This window comes from Leptodactylus fuscus, chromosome 7, assembly GCF_031893055.1.
Source record: "Leptodactylus fuscus isolate aLepFus1 chromosome 7, aLepFus1.hap2, whole genome shotgun sequence".
Classification (NCBI taxonomy): domain Eukaryota; kingdom Metazoa; phylum Chordata; class Amphibia; order Anura; family Leptodactylidae; genus Leptodactylus; species Leptodactylus fuscus.
In genome coordinates, this window is record NC_134271.1 from 59,529,595 (window position 1) to 59,549,452 (window position 19,858).

At 41.7% G+C, this 19,858-nt stretch overlaps 1 protein-coding gene across 2 annotated transcripts in view; it reads left to right on the forward strand.

The window, feature by feature from the left end:
* Window positions 1-4,474: 4,474 nt before the first annotated feature.
* The window catches only part of SPIRE2 (spire type actin nucleation factor 2), a 40,716-nt gene continuing 25,332 nt past the window's right edge, over window positions 4,475-19,858 (forward strand). For both annotated transcript variants that reach the window (XM_075281964.1, XM_075281965.1), the window contains exon 1: window positions 4,475-4,800. In XM_075281964.1, the coding sequence (XP_075138065.1) occupies window positions 4,554-4,800 (247 nt within the window). In that variant the 5' untranslated portion in view covers window positions 4,475-4,553. The remainder of the gene's footprint in view (window positions 4,801-19,858) is intronic.

A 19,858-nucleotide genomic window follows, 5' to 3' on the forward strand; every position in this document is an offset into this window, starting at 1 on the left:
TATAAATCACTGTGTATTTCTTTCTGTATTTCACAAGTGTTTGTAACAGAAGATGGAGGCGCCCTGCTTTGTTCTCAGTACAGGCCGACTATAATAGTGTGGCCACTGGGGAGCTGGTTTGCTCACTTTCCTAATCTCCTTTTGTCTGTGGTCCTGTGGGACCCGAAATAAAGGCTCCTCTTACATGAAATGAGATTCAGCCTAGAAAATGGCCTCACAGTCACTGCACTTCAGTCTCATTCAGAAATCCCACTTGTGGGATTGAAGACACAGAGGTCCATTGTGCCAGCCTGGGAACTCAGGGCCGATATACAGGAGTTTCTTTTTTCATTGAAACTTGGTAGAAATAATGAAAAGTAAGGATGATATGGGAGTGCATAGAAGGAACCTATAGCGATAGGCGCACTATTTTGGTCTTTCAATCACATGACTTATTGCAAAGGAAGAAAGCCCTATACTTGGTAGGATTTACGAGTAATGTGACCCTCTGACTTTCAGCTGCACTCGGTTGAAATCATGTAGTTTCCATGTTGGCACAGTTCTCAGTCATATATATTCTGGATGTGCCTTAGCCATGGTGCAAATGCAATGTGGACCCCAGCCATCATCACACATGACAGATTTGCTGCAGAAAGTTCCCATTTATCTGAACCCATGCACATGCTGTAGAAAAACAATCCCATTTAAACACACTGAACTGATTTTTCAGTCACCTAATATTTCTGCAATAAATCTGCCACATGTGAATATCCCCTTACATAACACCGTCAACATCTGTTTGCACTAGGATCTAAGCTAATTTTAATTATTTCTTACTTTGCATAATAATGATCTATTTGCAATCTTGGCACATAATATTGCAGCAAAGAATTCCCTACACAGATACCAGCCTTCTGTACTGGAAGTGGCAGAGAGCCATTGTCTTCAGCTAGTCGCCCAAATGTTTTCTGTATATCCACATATGTTACATGTGGATTTTGCCTCTGCATTTTAGACTATGCATTGCAAAATCCTGTGTTAAAATCCACAAAAGAATCAATTCTGTAATCCGACAATCTGCTTCAGACACTGAATTCTACTCTGATTTTTCCAACTGTATTGCACTGTGAAGTATTGCTGATTTTCACAAACACACACACAAAAAAATCTGCAATGTCTGAAGTGACTCTGAATTTTAAATTAATGCCAAGTTCTCATCTAGTGAATCGCAACAAAAAAAAAAACGCTGCAGAAAAAAATATATGTAATATATAGGGAAAACCCTTGTGATTCTATAGGCAAAATTAATATGCTGCATTTTTTTTAAAACGCAGCTTTCTGGAGCTCTTTTTTTCCCGCAACCTGTAGATGAGATTAACCAGAATCTCATTCACTTTGCTGCTATTGTAAAATGCAGCATTTTTTTCCCATTGCGTTTCCACAGCAGCCAAAAATACTGTGTCTTGCAACATGTGGACTTAGCCTAAAGGGATTGTCATAAAGAGGAAACCAATGTGGTTATACAGGTGTAAGGGCTTATTAACACATCTGCATTTCATATCCATGAAAACCATGGACACAATACAGATCCATTCATCTCAATATATTCAATCATAAATCCGACTTTTTTTTCCTGATCCATGGGGCTGTACAAAAATGTGTGTCCAGGTGTTGAACCCATAAAATGGCAGCAACAAGCGTCTGTAGAGAAACACTTTCTCCATCCAGTTCCTCGGAGGTGGATTTATCTGAGGATATCTCATGATTTATAAAATTTCAGCTATTCCTTAGGTAATACAATTACCGACAGCTAATCATTAAGGATTGTGACACTCACTTACATTCAGGACTGTTACCCTTTGCTGGTTGTAAACGCCCGGTTACAGTCTGTGTACAATGACTACCATAAAAGCTTTTAAAACATTCAGAGACTTCCTGCTGAAGCTATCATGTGATCCCAGATGTACAATAATGCTATGGATGTTGCAGTAAAATACAACCTAAGGCACCTGCACTATATGAGAATACGTACAACATAAGTCTTAGAGATCAACACCAACTAATAGGATATCTACTCTTGATGGCCATAGTCACCACCCTGTGCACAGTTTCCATTCCTCGCACTGGAAATAGTAGGTGTCTATGTTTAGTAACACTCTGCAGGGCTTATAACTGTTCATCCTGATCTTTCTGATACATGAACAGAGGACATAATTTTGATAGAGAACTTGGACAATGGGTAGGGGTTATTATTCTGCAAATATCATTCAGTGTTAGTGGGAAATTGTATAACAAAGCTTATGGGCGCTATAGCCCTTGTGCTTGTTCATCTTCTGTTACCTTTGTGGTATTTCAGGTTAATGTCTATGTAGGAACCATCAAAGGTACCACATGGAGTACATACAGCTCCATATTACAGGTCTATATGCACTGCTTGCTGTTGCCTCCATGACGCAATATGTTCTGTATTATAATATGGCATGTGATGTAGAATACCACAATTATTCTAGTGTGAATTCTCACAGTATGTATGAGAATAAATCTCTACAGCAGACTATGAGACCATGATGTGTATCCAACGCCACAGAAATTTCTAATATATTTTATGTGTAGTGTCTCTGTTACTTCACTTTGTACAGTCTTCTGCAGAGGTATGTGGCATGGGAAGTGTATTGTTACAATATACCCATTAAATGACAAGTCAGGGCCTTCTCTACAGTGACACCATGGAGTATAGACAGTGTTTCCAGACCGTCTAGGGCCCCCATATGCAACTAGTTTTAGGGAGTCAGGAAGAAGAGCATGCTGTTCTATCCTCTTAATTCATAGACACGTGCCTTGTGACCTCTAATCTACTGAGGACTCATGCAATGGAGGTGCGCACCGAATCATCTGCATCAGAGAAGGCAGACATGAAAATTTACAATAGCGAATTGTGTGCAAAACAGCAAAATACCCAAAACATTGTCATTTGGTGACACAGATATGTTGTTGGGTGTGTATGGCAATGTGGAATGACCTGCACTCAGGTGTCACGCCCTGTCACAAGTCTGTGTATTAGACCCTTTATTTGCCAGGTAGAGCAGATCACTCGGGTACTGTATCTAAGGACAATTGTTTGAGGCATGTACAGTATACAGGACTACAAGCAAGCTGCATCATAGTAACAAATATAATGTGTGTATATAAGAGGTGAGGTTTCAGGAAGCCGGCCAGATCGCTCTGATTTATCTTGTATGCTCTGTTCTTTGTACTGGGTTGGGCTGCCATGTGCACAGCTGTCACACACCTTTTTTTCCTTCATTAGGCTGGGGCCCCACGTGGCGTTTTACAGTCTCTGCAGAGTGGATGGGATTGTAACGAATGCCCTCCATACACTGCAGAAAAATATGTGCAGCAGACATATTGCGGGTTTGGAAATCGCAGCATGTCAATTATACCTACGGAAATGCTGGCAGTTTCCCCACAGGTATAATGGAAGCAGAAAGTCGACAGAGCAAACCTCTGCGGACTTTCTGTGAAAAGCACTGTGGGAAAAACCATGATGCGTTGCCGCCCGCGTTTTTTCCCGCAGCACATTTTTGCTGAGGCCTGCTACGTGGGGGTAACAAACTGCAACTAAAAATATGCAGGAAATAAAAAGCGTTTTCAGCACTTTTCCACAATGTTTGCATTTTTTACTTCTCCCATGTAAGTCTATGGGGAAAATGCTGCATTGTTACATGTAAAATGAACACGCTGTGTTTTTGAAAATGCTGCATTTCCACAGCGTCTTTTTCCACAATGTGGGGATGACAAGAAATGAAATCTGCTTCACTTTGCTGGAGCTGTAAAATGCTGCATTTTTTTGTTTGTTTTTACTGCATTTGGAAAAGGCCAAAAATTTTGGAGCAGATACACTAATATGGGCAGATTTTTTAGATAGTGTAAGGCTAAGGTCCCACGAAGCGTGCTATGGGAAAAAACGCAGAGGTTTCCTCTGCAGAAATTCTGCATCAATTATACCCATAGGGAAACCACCGTTGTTTTTATAGGTATAACTGACCTGCTGCCATTTCCAAAACCGCAACGGTTTTGTAAATCGCAACGTTTCTGCTGCACATATTTTTCTGCAATGTGTGGATGGGATGAGCTATGTTGTATAGCTAAATGACGCACAGTATTATGGAAGCGGAAGGACCTGATGATAGTGAATGGGTCTGTCAGCGTCCTTTGTGTCCACCATATGGAATCAGAAATACTAATTTGTTATTGACTTCTCCATTTTCATGGCAAAACAGAAAAACTGGAGAAAAATAATGGAGGTGTGAACATAGCCTATATGGCATGCAGAGTCTGTGCAGTCACTACCTATAGGAAGTAATAAAGTACACTGTATGTATGTGTATATATAATATAGATCCAGCAGCCTCCCTTGTGTGTAGCCTGCTCTCACCCCTCCCAGCTGATGACAATGCCCGGTAGGAGGGCTAGGAGAAGGCGGCGCCAGCACATCCCTGCACCGGACTCTCCCTGGCTGGCCGCCCGTGTGATGGAGAGCCGTACCGTGTGTGCCCGGTGATGGAGCTGCCCGTATGGCCAAGGCTAACACCAGCGGCGGGGGGACACCTGGGGGACGCGGGGAACTGTCCCTGGAGGAGGTGCTGAAATCCTACGAGCAGCCCATCAATGAGGAGCAGGCGTGGGCCGTGTGTTACCAGTGTGCCCGGGGACTGGCACAGGGATCCTTGGCACCCTGGACCAGGATACGAGACCCGGCATCTCTGCTGCTGCACCGGGATGGGACAGTCACAGTGGTACCGGAGGAGCAGGGCACCCCGGGTGAGTGTTACCCATATACCTGCACTGTGTGAGAATATACAGTATGTGATCCCTGTACCCAAGAGCTGGCAGTCTATAGTACAAGTGAGTGGGGAGGAGTATATAGATCTGATCTGCACACTGTATACATATACGTTTGCATACATGAAGAATACATACAGGAAAGTATATATGTTATACATTTATACATACTCTGGCTTCCATTGCTGAAGATGGTTTTGATGCCATGGCTTGTACCATCGCTTGCCATTGGTCATATGGGTTGTATTGTTTATGTGTTGGTGGCCCAATAGCCCAATACTTCCTAAAAGTAGTCACCGGATCAGTGGAGCAGAATATTAGGGGTAGTAGTGGGAGGTTTTATTCATTGATATAAACCAAACCAGTATCAGAACACACTACCATTGACTAGATCAGAAGTTGTTTATCAGTCATGTTGTCTTATTGCTTCAGTATGTCTGTAATATTAGCTACAACATTCCATCGGGTCCATGTCAAACTGATGAGGGTAAAGCCCTTTAGACCACCGCCAGGTCCAAAAACTGGAAGTTTCCATTCGTAACGGAATAGTGGCTGCATTTGTCTAGTAAACCCGCCAATAAAGTGAGCTAAGCACACTCACTATGCTACTCCACAAGGGTCAGTAGAGCATGCTCACTACAGTTAACCATTGAGGCCAATAATCCCAGGAGTCATAAACGGGGGATCCCAAAGGTTGCACCACCACCAGTCATAACTAGCACAATTTGTAAGTCATAAAAGACTTTAAATAATTTAACATACATTTTTTTCAACCAATGCTCCGCTGTGGGTCAGCTGATCTGTGTGTATGTCTTTGGCCAGGTTAATAAAGTAGAAAACAGCTCAGCAGTTGCTAAATTAATATGAGTGAGGATGGAGGAGTACTGGGCGGTATGCTGAGAGTAGTAATAGTGCAAGGTCATATTGATTCCTTACAAATAACTGGAAACTTGGTCATAAATAGGTCAGACATGTTTGTACTGATGTGGACGAACTTAGTTTGTCATATGGCAAAACTCATGATGATATTGCAAAGTGTTATCTGAACTTCAGAACTATTGCAACATGCAATAATTACCATAATGACAAGTTCAGCTCTGCTATATTTGTACGTCTGTAATTATTTGGAAGGAAGTGAAAGAGACAAGTGTTCCAATGGCAGATCATGATATTGGGGTGTGTTATCAGGGGCTCTCCATAGAGTATCAAGAAAAGTGCATGGCTGCTTTAGACGTTCTGGGTCCTAGTGATTGCTTGCAATCTGTTGGCGGTAACCTGTCAGCAAATGTTCACCCGCATCCAGAGCAGGTGATGCACTTTGTAGGCAGCCTCTACGGCGGCAAATAGGTGAACGTGCTATTAAAGACGACCTTTCACCATCTTCAGCATCTTCATCATTTTGCATCCCTGAATAGTTGCTGCTCCACTAGTTCTGGTGTAGTTGGATTATTCTCTAGCCCTCACCATTCCTGAGTAATCGGTGCTGTTTGTTTTAATTAAAGGATGCAAAGAGTTGGCGCTGGCAGAGATGGTGGAAGGTTCTCTTTCAAAATGTCAATTTCAACATGGCTTTATCTGTACACTACAGAGAATATAGCATTGTGTATGTGTAACAAGCTAGCCAACTGTCAGTGCTGATACCTGTAGTTCTGCAAAGGTTGCACAGCTATAACTGGAAAACAATATGGCTATTCTACAAGTTGGTGGCCACCTACATTCCAGTCATATTTACCATAGGTTACTAGAAGGGTTAGGACATCACCATAATTAAAGCGGATTCATCCACCATTGCCTTTATTAATCAAGGAGACCTCATGTATCATGTATGCAGATAACTTTCCCTTACACATGATACATCACCCTTTACCTGCACTACTGTTATTCCATATATGTATAGTGTTACTCCACTGTTGCCAAGAAATACTTTATTTTAATGAGGTTAATGACCCTCATATAAACATGAGGCAACTGAATCTCCCCTGTGATGTCCATATTATATTACTGCAGTGTAGGAATGCCTGGTTGCCCTGCATACATCTATTCATGGGAATATACTGTTACACCAACTTGTGCAAGGCCCACAAATTTCTGCCAGGGACCCTGTACCTCAGTCCATTCTACCTTATTGTTTGTGGTTATTGGTGCCAAGATCACGGCTCTGCACCTGCCCATTGTTTACAATCTGCAGCCTGCGCCATACAGCAGCATCTCGCTTCACATTCCCCACCTCCCACTGCAACATGCAGACCAGCACTGAACCAGAGACAGATGCATGTCACACTGTGCAGAGGGGGATTCTCAGAAGCCACAACCCTGTCAATGCAGTGAATGAGCCCCTACCCTATCATTTATTGTGTAGCATTCCTGACAGCACGCAGAGGGAGGCTGACAATATCACCCAAGCATTTAGCAAAGCAATTTTCAGCGTGTGTCACAGAATAGCTGTATGTCTTTCTTAAGCAGTCTGCATATGTCAGAAGAATCTATGCACTTTGTTTGTCTAGATGGAATCTGGACCAAGTGTGTGAAACAGGATCTCAGGGAGCTAACAAAGAAAGAGTCCAGAAGTCTAAGAGTCATAATGCGCTCCCTCAGGTCCTGCGCTAATCCTGCATTAGTCATTACATAATGAAAAGTTATGCAATATTCCAATACTTAGTATATCTATAACCCTAATATCTCTCCTTACTGCCATGGAATGTGAACATTTATGTATACAGTCAAATGCTACAAACAGAACAGTTGTCACAGCTGAGGGTTTCCTAGAAATATAACCAGTTTATACGGTCATATTAAAGGTAAGCAGCCTGAACTTCATATCATATAGACATTTTTTGGTGGCCTGTCATCAGGACAGGCCATCAGTATTTCATAGTTGGGGGGCCAGATCGACTGCTGCTGGGTCTGGTTCTATACAGTGTACACTCAGGACTGCTCCTGGGCATGGTGCTATACTGTGTACAGACTAGGAAGCAGAAGGCTCCATACTTTGTATAATGGCCTACAACGTTACTGCTGCAAAGCTCTGATTCACTTAAAGGGGAGCTACAATAAAGACCGTTACCGTTAAAACAATTACTATACAGTGTAGGAAACCCTCTGCTTCCTAGTCCATACACAGTATAGTGCCAAGCCTGGCAGCACGTGAACAGCTGAAAAACCAAGCCTGAAAAACCAAGGACACGTATTGCGGGCTCAGCTAGCAGTGTAGTGGATGAGGTTCAAACAAACCCCATTCACCCACTGAAAGAAAAACCCGCTGTATAAAGTGTCTTGTGCTGCAGGTTTTGAGCATGCAGCATGTCAATTATTATTGCATGTTCTGCAGTTTTCAAGTTTTGCTTTGCAAAGGTTAAAAGCTGGGCCCATGGCATTGTGGTTTATAGCCATACAAAAATCGACATATGTGGCTTTAACCTTAAGTATGTTTGTCTAGACTAATATCAGTGTGGTAGCTCTCAGCATTAGGTCAGGGCAGTTTTATTGTATTCTATATATATATATATATATATATATATATATATATATATATATATATATATATAAATATATATATATATATATATATATATATATATATATATATATTCCCATTCACTGACAGCGAGATTTGACAGATTCATGTTGTCCTTACTTCAGTGATAATTGTTAGAGATGAGCGAACAGTGTTCTATCGAACACATGTTCGATCGGATATCAGGGTGTTCGCCATGTTCGAATCGAATCGAACACCACGTGGTAAAGTGCGCCAAAATTCGATTCCCCTCCCACCTTCCCTGGCGCCTTTTTTGCACCAATAACAGCGCAGGGGAGGTGGGACAGGAACTACGACACTGGGGGCATTGAAAAAAATTGGAAAAAGTCATTGGCTGCCGAAATCAGGTGACCTCCATTTTAGACGAATAGTGGATTTCAAATCCGGGTCATATGAGAATGTGAACTTTGTGACTATGAGACAGGGATAGCTGTACAGGCAGGGATAGCTAGGGATAACCTTTATTTAGGGGGGAATGTTATTAAAAATAACTTTTTGGGGCTCTATCGGGTGTGTAATTGTGATTTTTGTGAGATAAACTTTTTCCCATAGGGATGCATTGGCCAGCGCTGATTGGCCGAATTCCGTACTCTGGCCAATCAGTGCTGGCCAATGCATTCTATTAGCTTGATGAAGCAGAGTGTGCACAAGGGTTCAAGCGCACCCTCGGCTCTGATGTAGCAGAGCTGAGGCTGCACAAGGGTTCAAGCGCACCCTCGGCTCTGATGTAGGAGAGCCGAGGGTGCACTTGAACCCTTGTGCACCCTCGGCTCTGCTACATCAGAGCCGAGGGTGCGCTTGAACCCTTGTGCACACTCTGCTTCATCAAGCTAATAGAATGCATTGGCCAGCGCTGATTGGCCAATGTATTCTATTAGCCTGATGAAGTAGAGCTGAATGTGTGTGCTAAGCACACACATTCAGCTCTACTTCATCGGGCTAATAGAATGCATTGGCCAGCGCTGATTGGCCAGAGTACGGAACTCGACCAATCAGCGCTGGCTCTGCTGGAGGAGGCGGAGTCTAAGATCGCTCCACACCAGTCTCCATTCAGGTCCGACCTTAGACTCCGCCTCCTCCGGCAGAGCCAGCGCTGATTGGCCGAATTCCGTACTCTGGCCAATCAGCATTGGCTAATGCATTGTATTGGCTTGATGAAGCAGTGCTGAATGTGTGTGCTTAGCACACACATTCAGCTCTACTTCATCGGGCTAATAGAATGCATTGGCCAGCGCTGATTGGCCGAATTCCGTACTCTGGCCAATCAGCACTGGCTAATGCATTGTATTGGCTTGATGAAGCAGTGCTGAATGTGTGTGCTTAGCACACACATTCAGCTCTACTTCATCGGGCTAATAGAATGCATTGGCCAATCAGCGCTGGCCAATGCATTCTATTAGCGTGAACTGAGTTTGCACAGGGGTTCTAGTGCACCCTCGGCTCTGCTACATCAGATTGCTACATCTGATGTAGCAGTGCCGAGTGTGCATCAGATGTGTAGTTGAGCAAAACTGACTCAGCACTGCTAAGTCTGCATTCGCATAGGAATGCATTGGCCAGCCTTCGGCCAATCAGCGCTGGCTCTGCCGGAGGAGGCGGAGTCTAAGGTCGGACCTGAATGGAGACTGGTGTGGAGCTATCTTAGACTCCGCCTCCTCCAGCAGAGCCAGCGCTGATTGGTCGAGTTCCGTACTCTGGCCAATCAGCACTGGCCAATGCATTTCTATGGGGAAAAGTTAGCTTGCGAAAATCGCAAACTGACAGGGATTTCCATGAAATAAAGTGACTTTTATGCCCCCAGACATGCTTCCCCTGCTGTCCCAGTGTCATTCCAGGGTGTTGGTATCATTTCCTGGGGTGTCATAGTGGACTTGGTGACCCTCCAGACACGAATTTGGGTTTCCCCCTTAACGAGTTTATGTTCCCCATAGACTATAATGGGGTTCGAAACCCATTCGAACACTCGAACAGTGTGCGGCTGTTCGAATCGAATTTCGAACCTCGAACATTTTAGTGTTCGCTCATCTCTAATAATTGTAAGTAATGTGGTTGTGATCGTACCGCAAAGTTGTAATAATACTATGTATTCCCAGGACCACCAGTGCACAATATAGCTGTTCGTAGGGAGCCGCATGTAGGCAAACCACCCTGAGCCACAGATTGGGGACATTGCACAGTAGTAATCGCACCATAAGGATTTTCTAAAGAAGTAACAAGAATTTTTTATAGTAAGTGGTTAAAATTGTGTGGTTTTAGGGCATACTGCATGACAATCTCTCGCATTTTTATGATGTTTATGTGATGAAGTCAAAGTGGGGACATAAACATGTTGTAAAACTGTGATGATGTATATTCCATAGCAACAGTTCTAGGAACATTTTATATCAACATGTGATTTTTGCCATGGTTTTTACTCATATCGGATGTGCAAAACCAGCCTAAATAAGGTATAGTCAGGGCATGAAAAAGATGAAAATTGCTCTACTCACAATCCTTGAGCATCATGGATGGCACATATGAAGAGGGGTGCAAGGAAATCCCCGACTGTAAGGATGAATTGCATGTACGAAAAAACATAAAAACATCCAGCACTCCCAAATAGTAAAAAATAAAATGTAACTTTTACTTCATGTCAATTAAAAATCTACAACATGGAACCAGAAAGATAAGAAAAATAAGCCTACACGTTTTGAGACCTGTCTTATGGTCTCTTAGTCATAGCATGTTTAGGATGTTTTTATGTTCTTTCATATAGTCAGGACATGCTTGGAGTTGTAGTTTCACAAGAGCTAGAGAGCCGCAGGTTGCAGAACAGTGTATGTAAAGATATGTAGGACATGTGCCAGAGAAACCCTTCCCCCTTACTTAATACTGACGGTAGGTGCCCAAAAATACTGGACAACGCCTTTAACAGCAGCATTGACTATTTATGTCTTTACAGATTCTGTACATTATTGAAATACCAGTCCCCAGAATGAACTTCACACACTAGTGCACAATTCTATTACACGGCAGAAAACAGACATTTTGCTCTTTACATTTCCTGACTACATTTTTCTTTCTGTTGTTAAAAATATGGCTTCTATCTGTGCAGGGTAAAAGGCCATAGCCCTCGGCATTCACCAAGCCCTGCACTAAATGCATCCTGGAAATAGGATTGCCAATGTCAATGGAATACATTAGGGTAAGGCTAGACGTTTCAGTAAAAATCAGAGGCTATAAATACTCCACTAATGTATTGAGTATAGGCCTCTGACTGAAGCTAAAAGGGGTGCTTTGCTTAGAAACAACGCCCCCTTTAGCAATGGGCTGTGTCTGGCATAGCAGGCAACGCTATTTAAATATGCTATGATAAAACGCACAGCCCTTGGACAAGAATGGCTCTGTTTTTGGAACGCTTTATAACCAGTTCACATATATGGTAGTGGCGCAATTTACCACATCTGAAAACCATGATAATATGATGATAATAGATAATAAGTGTTACTATATGTGATAATAGAGGAACAAAACAGGGAACCAAATGAAGAGGAGCCCAAGGGTGGAGCCCTGTACTGGAGCGAGTTTCTACCACCCTGTACTACAGAGAGTTTCTACCACCTCTGCATTGGCATTGCCAGGTATTTTGTAATCCCCTTCTCCCTTATAGTTTCTCATGCTTTGTAGGACAAATTTACACTTGGGCCAGAACTTCCTCACTTTGCTAATATTGCATTCCTTGTGTAAAAGGGAGCCTTGTGAAGTTTCCGAACACCCATGATGTAGGAGCTGATCCCTCTACTGAGGGCCCTATAGCATCTATAGTACCTAAATGGCCATAATGCATGTGGAAATAATATTCATACAATATCTGCGCCTGCACTATACCCAGAACATAGGCTAGAGAACATAGGGTACGAAGCATCTATGGCTACAGGCTTCTGTTGTATATATGTACTGTTACCATGTCCATTCTGTCAAGTTATGATATATAGAGTGCTTGTACTAGGAATAATATATACAGTGCATGTAATATATGGTATTGTATGATGTTTAGAGTACATTAAAACAATTCAATACTGGACAGTGTTTAATTCCAATGCTAATAAAATTCAGTTATATAGAAATAGATATAGTATATTGGGCTTAAAGCTTTGTGAACTGTACAGGGCCATTTTAACACATAGATGGCCCCATTACAAAGATATCTAGTAGACTCCCCCAACACTACCACTCTTAGAAGACATAAAGACGTGTGGCACAGCAATTTTTTTTGTTAATATGCTGTATTCCTAATCTTGCCCATGTCCACTATAACATTTTGCCCATTCCTGTCATGTCCCTTTGTGCCCTAAAACAGTAATAGCACCTTTCAATGTATAGCATACAGTGATGATGCCTCCGTAGTCTCTTCTGGGTCCCATTCAGTATTATACTCACTAAGAGGCCCATAACACATTCATATACTCCTGCATTGATCCCATTCAATAAAATGTCCCCCAGTGATTGGGACATGGTTGGGCAACATACATGTACAGTATTACAGGTGGTCAGTATATCATTACAATGGACAGCATGCAATCCAACAGGATAAACTTGCTCCAGAGATATCAGTTCTGTAACATGGGTACAGGACAATAAACTAGTCAATGAGTCAGCTGAATTGGAAAAGGGGGTGTCTTGATGGGACACCAATATTATTATATATGTATACTGTACAGTAATGCTTTGCAGGAGGCCATAACAAATTAAATAAACCTGTAGGCAGATAGAAAAGTCGGTAGAATAAGTGTGTCACAACAAAGTGTCTCTACTATTTCTCTGATATCGAGACGCAGATAACAAACATCTGACTGAGTAAGCTAGTGGGCAAAGTCAGCATGAAAGTCAAGATCAGAAAGACTAAAGGCAATGTTCACACTACAGTTATTAATGTCCAATGCTTTCATCCGTCATAGGATGACAGTAACGGATATTAATAATAACAGACACAGATGGAGTCCCCAGTGTCTGTGTCAGTTCCCATTGACTTTAATGTAAACAGTAAGACGGCGCTGAAGAAAAAGTCCCAACAGGAATAATAAAAAATGTTTTTTGATGGGGGTGAATACAGACGGATACCCGACGCAGGGGGCTCTGTATGCATCTGTCATTCAATGTCTGTTGCTCTTCTCTTATCCTGTGAAAGATGAGAGCAACGGACATTGAATAATGGTAGTGTGATCCTACCCTTAGGGCCTGTATATAGATTGCAGAAATTGCCTTGTTTTTGCTGTAATTCAGCATAAATATCAGCAAACAATGATCCATGACCAGGATGTATATATTCAGGCATAGGGAGGCAGTGTTTTCTTTACATGCAGTCTATATATAATAGAACTGACTACTGGTGCTGTAGGTAAACTAAATGTTACACATATACGATTTACGAGTTTTTTATGTCGAGGACCGATCTGCCATTCCTGATGCTGAGGATACATGCACAATGTTCTGGATCATTTCCTTCCCAGGTGAACTGTAATACGGAGATAATAACAGGATAATTTCCACTCAGCAGGATTTCTACTTTTCTACTGACTCAAACATACAAGTGCTGAGTTAGCAAAGTACAGCACAGAATTTCTTCATAGCTTTTCCAATGAAACAGGAGCTAGAGACAGTTATATACAGTATATAGATTGATCTAGAAGAAGCATCAGCCCTCTTGGAATTACTTAAACCCACCTATAGTAGTAAACATTATATACATTTATGTGGCATATAGTCCCTGGCAAAGGCATAACTTGACATTATTTGGCCCAAATGCAGAATCTGTAATGGGGCCCCGATGTATCCTGTGCTATTTAGAATAGTGAAGTATTTTATGTGATAGAGGGACCTTTGCGGCTCCTCAGGTCCAAGGCCCCGGTAGTGACTCCTACCACTTCACCATATATAGTTGTGCCCCTGGTCATTGGAGTCCTAGGCCATTCCCTTACATTTGGCATATAGTATGAAACACATTTGTACATTAATATTATTACGAATATGTATTTCATGGCTGGAGGACATTCATTTATGTTTAATGGCCCAAAGTGGGCTCCAGTGGTCACTAAATAGGCTAATATTACACCATTGCTAGCACATTAGTGTATATTTCATGTAATCTTTAATGGGGGGGGTTTCTGCAAACCTAATCTAGACAGTCTTAAATGGTGCCAGATTCATTATTTAAGATCATATTCACACAAGAGTGAAAAATGGTCATGTTATAGCTCTTTTAGTAACAAAGGCAGTGAATGGGATCATTTTTCAGGGCTGTCAAAAAAAACTAACATGCTCTGTCTTTGTCTGTCAAAGCAGATATACAGTCCTATGAAAAAGTTTGGGCACCCCTATTAATCTTAATCATTTTTAGTTCTAAATATTTTGGTGTTTGCAACAGCCATTTCAGTTTGATATATCTAATAACTGATGGACACAGTAATATTTCAGGATTGAAATGAGGTTTATTGTACTAACAGAAAATGCACAATATGCATTAAACCAAAATTTGACCGGTACAAAAGTATGGGCACCTCAACAGAAAAGTGACATTAATATTTAGTAGATCCTCCTTTTGCAAAGATAACAGCCTCTAGTCGCTTCCTGTAGCTTTTAATCAGTTCCTGGATCCTGGATGAAGGTATTTTGGACCATTCCTCTTTACAAAACAATTCAAGTTCAGTTAAGTTTGATGGTCGCCGAGCATGGAGAGCCCGCTTCAAATCATCCCACAGATGTTCAATGATATTCAGGTCTGGGGACTGGGATGGCCATTCCAGAACATTGTAATTGTTCCTCTGCATGAATGCCTGAGTCGATTTGGAGCGGTGTTTTGGATCATTGTCTTGCTGAAATATCCATCCCCGGCGTAACTTCAACTTCGTCACTGATTCTTGAACATTATTCTCAAGAATCTGCTGATACTGAGTGGAATCCATGCGACCCTCAAATTTAACAAGATTCCCGATGCCGGCATTGGCCACACAGCCCCAAAGCATGATGGAACCTTCACCAAATTTTACAGTGGATAGCAAGTGTTTTTCTTGGAATGCTGTTTTTTTTGGACACCATGCATAACGCCTTTTTGTATGACCAAACAACTCAATCTTTGCTTCATCAGTCCACAAGGCCTTCTTCCAAAATGAAGCTGGCTTGTCCAAATGTGCTTTTGCATACCTCAGGTGACTCTGTTTGTGGTGTGCTTGCAGAAACGGCTTCTTTCTCATCATTCTCCCATACAGCTTCTCCTTGTGCAAAGTCCGCTGTATTGCTGACCGATGCTCAGTGACACCATCTGCAGCAAAATGATGCTGCAGCTCTTTGGAGGTGGTCTGTGGATTGTCCTTGACTGTTCTCACTATTCTTCTTCTCTGCCTTTCTGGTATTTTTCTTGGCCTGCCACTTCTGGGCTTAACAAGAACTGTCCCTGTGGTCTTCCATTTCCTTACTATGTTCCTCACAGTGGAAACTGACAGGTTAAATCTCTGAGACAACTTTTTGTATCCTTCCCCTGAACAACTATGTTGAACAATCTTTGTTTTCAGATCATTTGAGAGCGGGCTCTCCATGCTCGGCGACCATCAAACTTAACTGAACTTGAATTGTTTTGTAAAGAGGAATGGTCCAAAATACCTTCATCCAGGATCCAGGAACTGATTAAAAGCTACAGGAAGCGACTAGAGGCTGTTATCTTTGCAAAAGGAGGATCTACTAAATATTAATGTCACTTTTCTGTTGAGGTGCCCATACTTTTGCACCGGTCAAATTTTGGTTTAATGCATATTGCAAGTTTTCTGTTAGTACAATAAACCTCATTTCAATCCTGAAATATTACTGTGTCCATCAGTTATTAGATATATCAAACTGAAATGGCTGCTGCAAACACCAAAATATTTAGAACTAAAAATGATTAAGATTAATAGGGGTGCCCAAACTTTTTCATAGGACTGTAGATAAAGCAGTGCGAATAGGCACATATGCATTCATGGTTTTATAATGGCCATTATTCACTGTCATTTCCATGGACTTCAAAAGAAGGACACTGCCATTTTTCACAGTCATTATGTTCATTCTAATGATGAATCTGGTGCATTGCTAGACTTTTTAGTCTCAGTTTATCTGGCATATTGCTAGACTATCTAGTCTACGTTTACACACTTATTAGCTGACATAGTTGTTAAGAAAAAAATAGCCACAATTTTGGTGCACTTTAGGCACATGGTATCACTTTAATGCCATGCCACTTTTCAAAAAAAACCTACCCCCTGCCAAGCAAGGCACAAAAATGATAAGAATGTGTCCTAAACGCTTAATAAATGTAATGTATGTAAGCATGTATGCCAGTTTTTTGGTACAGATTTCACCAGAATTGTACCACATTTTCAACGATAAATTCGCCCCAGTTAAAGCTGGGTAGAGCAATGACTTTTTAGCCTAGTATGTAAAATATGTTGTCTTAGAATGACAAGTCCGGGCATACCTTTGCAGGCTATGACTGATATTATTCTAATACTTGTAGTTCTTCACCAGATAGTTAGCTTCAGGATACTTACCCATCATCACACACATAATGAGATACATACATGTCTACTGTATGATGGGCTTGTATCTCTGTAAATAAAGAATATCAGTGTAAGATATAGTGACTAATGCACCGACACCTAACATAGCATGTTTGTACTCTGTATCATTGGGCATTGCTGCATCTATTGTGGTATATGAACCATAAACAGCTGTATTGTTTCACGTCTCTTCCAACTTCTGCTCTATTAACTTCTAATAAGTGTAGGCATGCGGTTTTCAGCACTAATATTTCCAGTTTTGCTAACAGAAAGCGATTCTGAATACTGACATAGACATGAATGGTGCGACAGAAAACAGCAAGTGCAAGAGCGATATATAATTATCTTAATTATCCTTAATGCACATGTATAATTATGGATTAAAGAAAGACTCCATTGGGGAGCTAAAAGTCCCCTGTGAGCACAAGTCATCTACATGCCATTTTCTATATTGTATTGTTATATAGTTCTATGTGTGCTTAAAGGGGCCCGAAGGCCCCTCTGCCACTTTTAGCTAAGGATCCACATAGTGGGCCACAGAAAATCCGTGGCAGCAGCGCGTTGCGTTTTTTTCCACACAGCTCTTTTTTCACAGAAAGTCCATAGAGGTTTCCTCTGCAGACTTTCTGCTTCCATTATACCTATAGGGAAATTGCTGTTGTTTCCGTAGGTATAATTGACATGCTTCATGTCCGTTGCGCATATGTTTTTGCAATGTATGGATGGGATTCACTAGAATCCCATCCACTTTGCAGTGACTGTAAAACGCAGCGTTATACCATGTGGGGCCTTCACCTAATGGGATTTTCCAGTCCTTGGTTTTACATACTGATCACCTACTCACAGAATAGGTCAATGGTGTGTGATCAGTTAGGGTCAGACAACCAGACCCCGCACAGATCAGATATTCTAGTAATTTCTGGGTTTATGGTCTCTCTGTTCACTTGCTAAGTAAGCGTCCTGGGCAGTATTGATATTTTTCTTACAGACCCCCCACTCCTTGATATCATGAGTGGACATGTTAGTCATGCCATGTAGGTGTGATATGCAGATCGATCGTAAAATAGAACGAGCGTAACCCCGTTTGGAAAGATAAAACTCCTCTTTATTTAGTCCATGAAAATTCTTTTCACACGCATGTCACAATCTTGGGACCTGCGCCAGACTCACGCGTTTCAGATAAAAGTTTCCTTTCTCAAAGACTGGTACCAGTCTTTGAGAAAGGAAACTTTTATACGAAACGCGTCTGTCTGGCGCAGTTCCCAAGATTGTGACATGCGTGTGAAAAGAATTTTCATGGACTAAATAAAGAGGAGTTTTATCTTTCCAAACGGGGTTACGCTGATTCTATTTTACGATCGATCTGCATATTTACAGCTCCCAGCCGAAGGGGTTAGTTCCATGCGATACCCGGCATCTCAAGGAAAGTTAAGTGGAACGGTTATATATTAATCCAAATTTTCTGTTATTGCTGCTGGTGGCTGAATATTCCTCTCCCCCCTTTTCCCACAAGTGATCATGTAGGTGTGATAGCCTAGTGTGACTAGGCTGAAGCTGTTCACCGCCCACCGTGACTACTTAGAATTTACATAGGACTCTTTATGCTTTAAGACAGGGGTCCTCAAACTGCGGCCCGTGGGCCACATGCTGCCCGCCAAGTACTTCTGTCTGGCCCTGCCGACAACGCCGGTAGGCGTGCATTTATAATGAAGCTCCTGGGGATCTTGGGCCAGGCCATGGAGCGCACTTCACTTTACCTATTGGAGGGCACCGCTCCCGATGTCTGTGCGACCCGCTCTGCCTTCAGCTCACTGTTTAAAAAGTTTGAGGACCCCTGCTTTAAGACATTTAGAACTTCACTTTGTTGCAACAGAAAGATTACAGAGGATGCCAATGGAAAGAGAAATACTTTATCATACACATGATGGAGCCATTTCAAGTCCTATATCCATTGTTATGTCTGCTATCCTGGTAGTTATGCCCATACGTAGATGACTATGGGATATTAAAATTAATTTAGGGTCACAAAGAGTCATTCTGATCATGGATTCCCCCATGCTATCATTCAGTACTCTGAATACTTTGCAGTAAGCGGCTGTCATGTTACAGCTGCTGCTTTTAGGATCATTGATAAAACCGCAGTGAATGAATGTATATCTACATGAATAAAGCTTGTCTGAAAATGTTATATTCTGTATATTGGCACTTGTTGGCGGTTTTGTATTGCAAAGCTGTGTAAAATACTATAGGAATCAGCTCAAAGGAAGATTTTGTCTAATCCATGTGATAATTCACATCTTTTGTCACAAATTCTATTCATAAGTCCTTGTGATTATTTCGCCGACATGTAGCTTAAAGAGTCAGTACAAGGGCTATATACTACATTATAAGTGAGCAGGTTCACAGTCAGACACAAGTGATATATGGATATTAATGCAGAGATGCCTATGGAGAACCATCATGGGAATTCAGTGCATCTTCCCAGCACGTGTCATGGTTTTCTCTCTCGCTCGGCGTAATTGTCCTTGATGAGCTTTGATTTGACTCTTTCTTCATTTCATGAACCGCCTGAACTTGTCCGACTGCTGGTAAATTCATTAAGCCGTTTTCCTTGTGGGCAGAATATTAAAGATTGCAAATATTATATCATATTGAGGATACAACAGACTAGGGCTTTAAATCATGGATCAGTGCATCACAATTATAACATGGCACCATTAAAGGCATACCCTCTAAAACAGATGAAAGGGTAGTAACTAAATCAGCTATTTGAGCAGAGACCGTGTACAAGCACATAAAGATTTAGGCAGATTCTATGAAAGTGGTGCCCATAGCTGTGGCATTCCATGCACTATCCCAGGATGCTCGGTCCTATGGACCAGCCAGGTCTGATTCCCATTTATTGCTATAATTATGAGGAATGTGATGGGTAACGCTG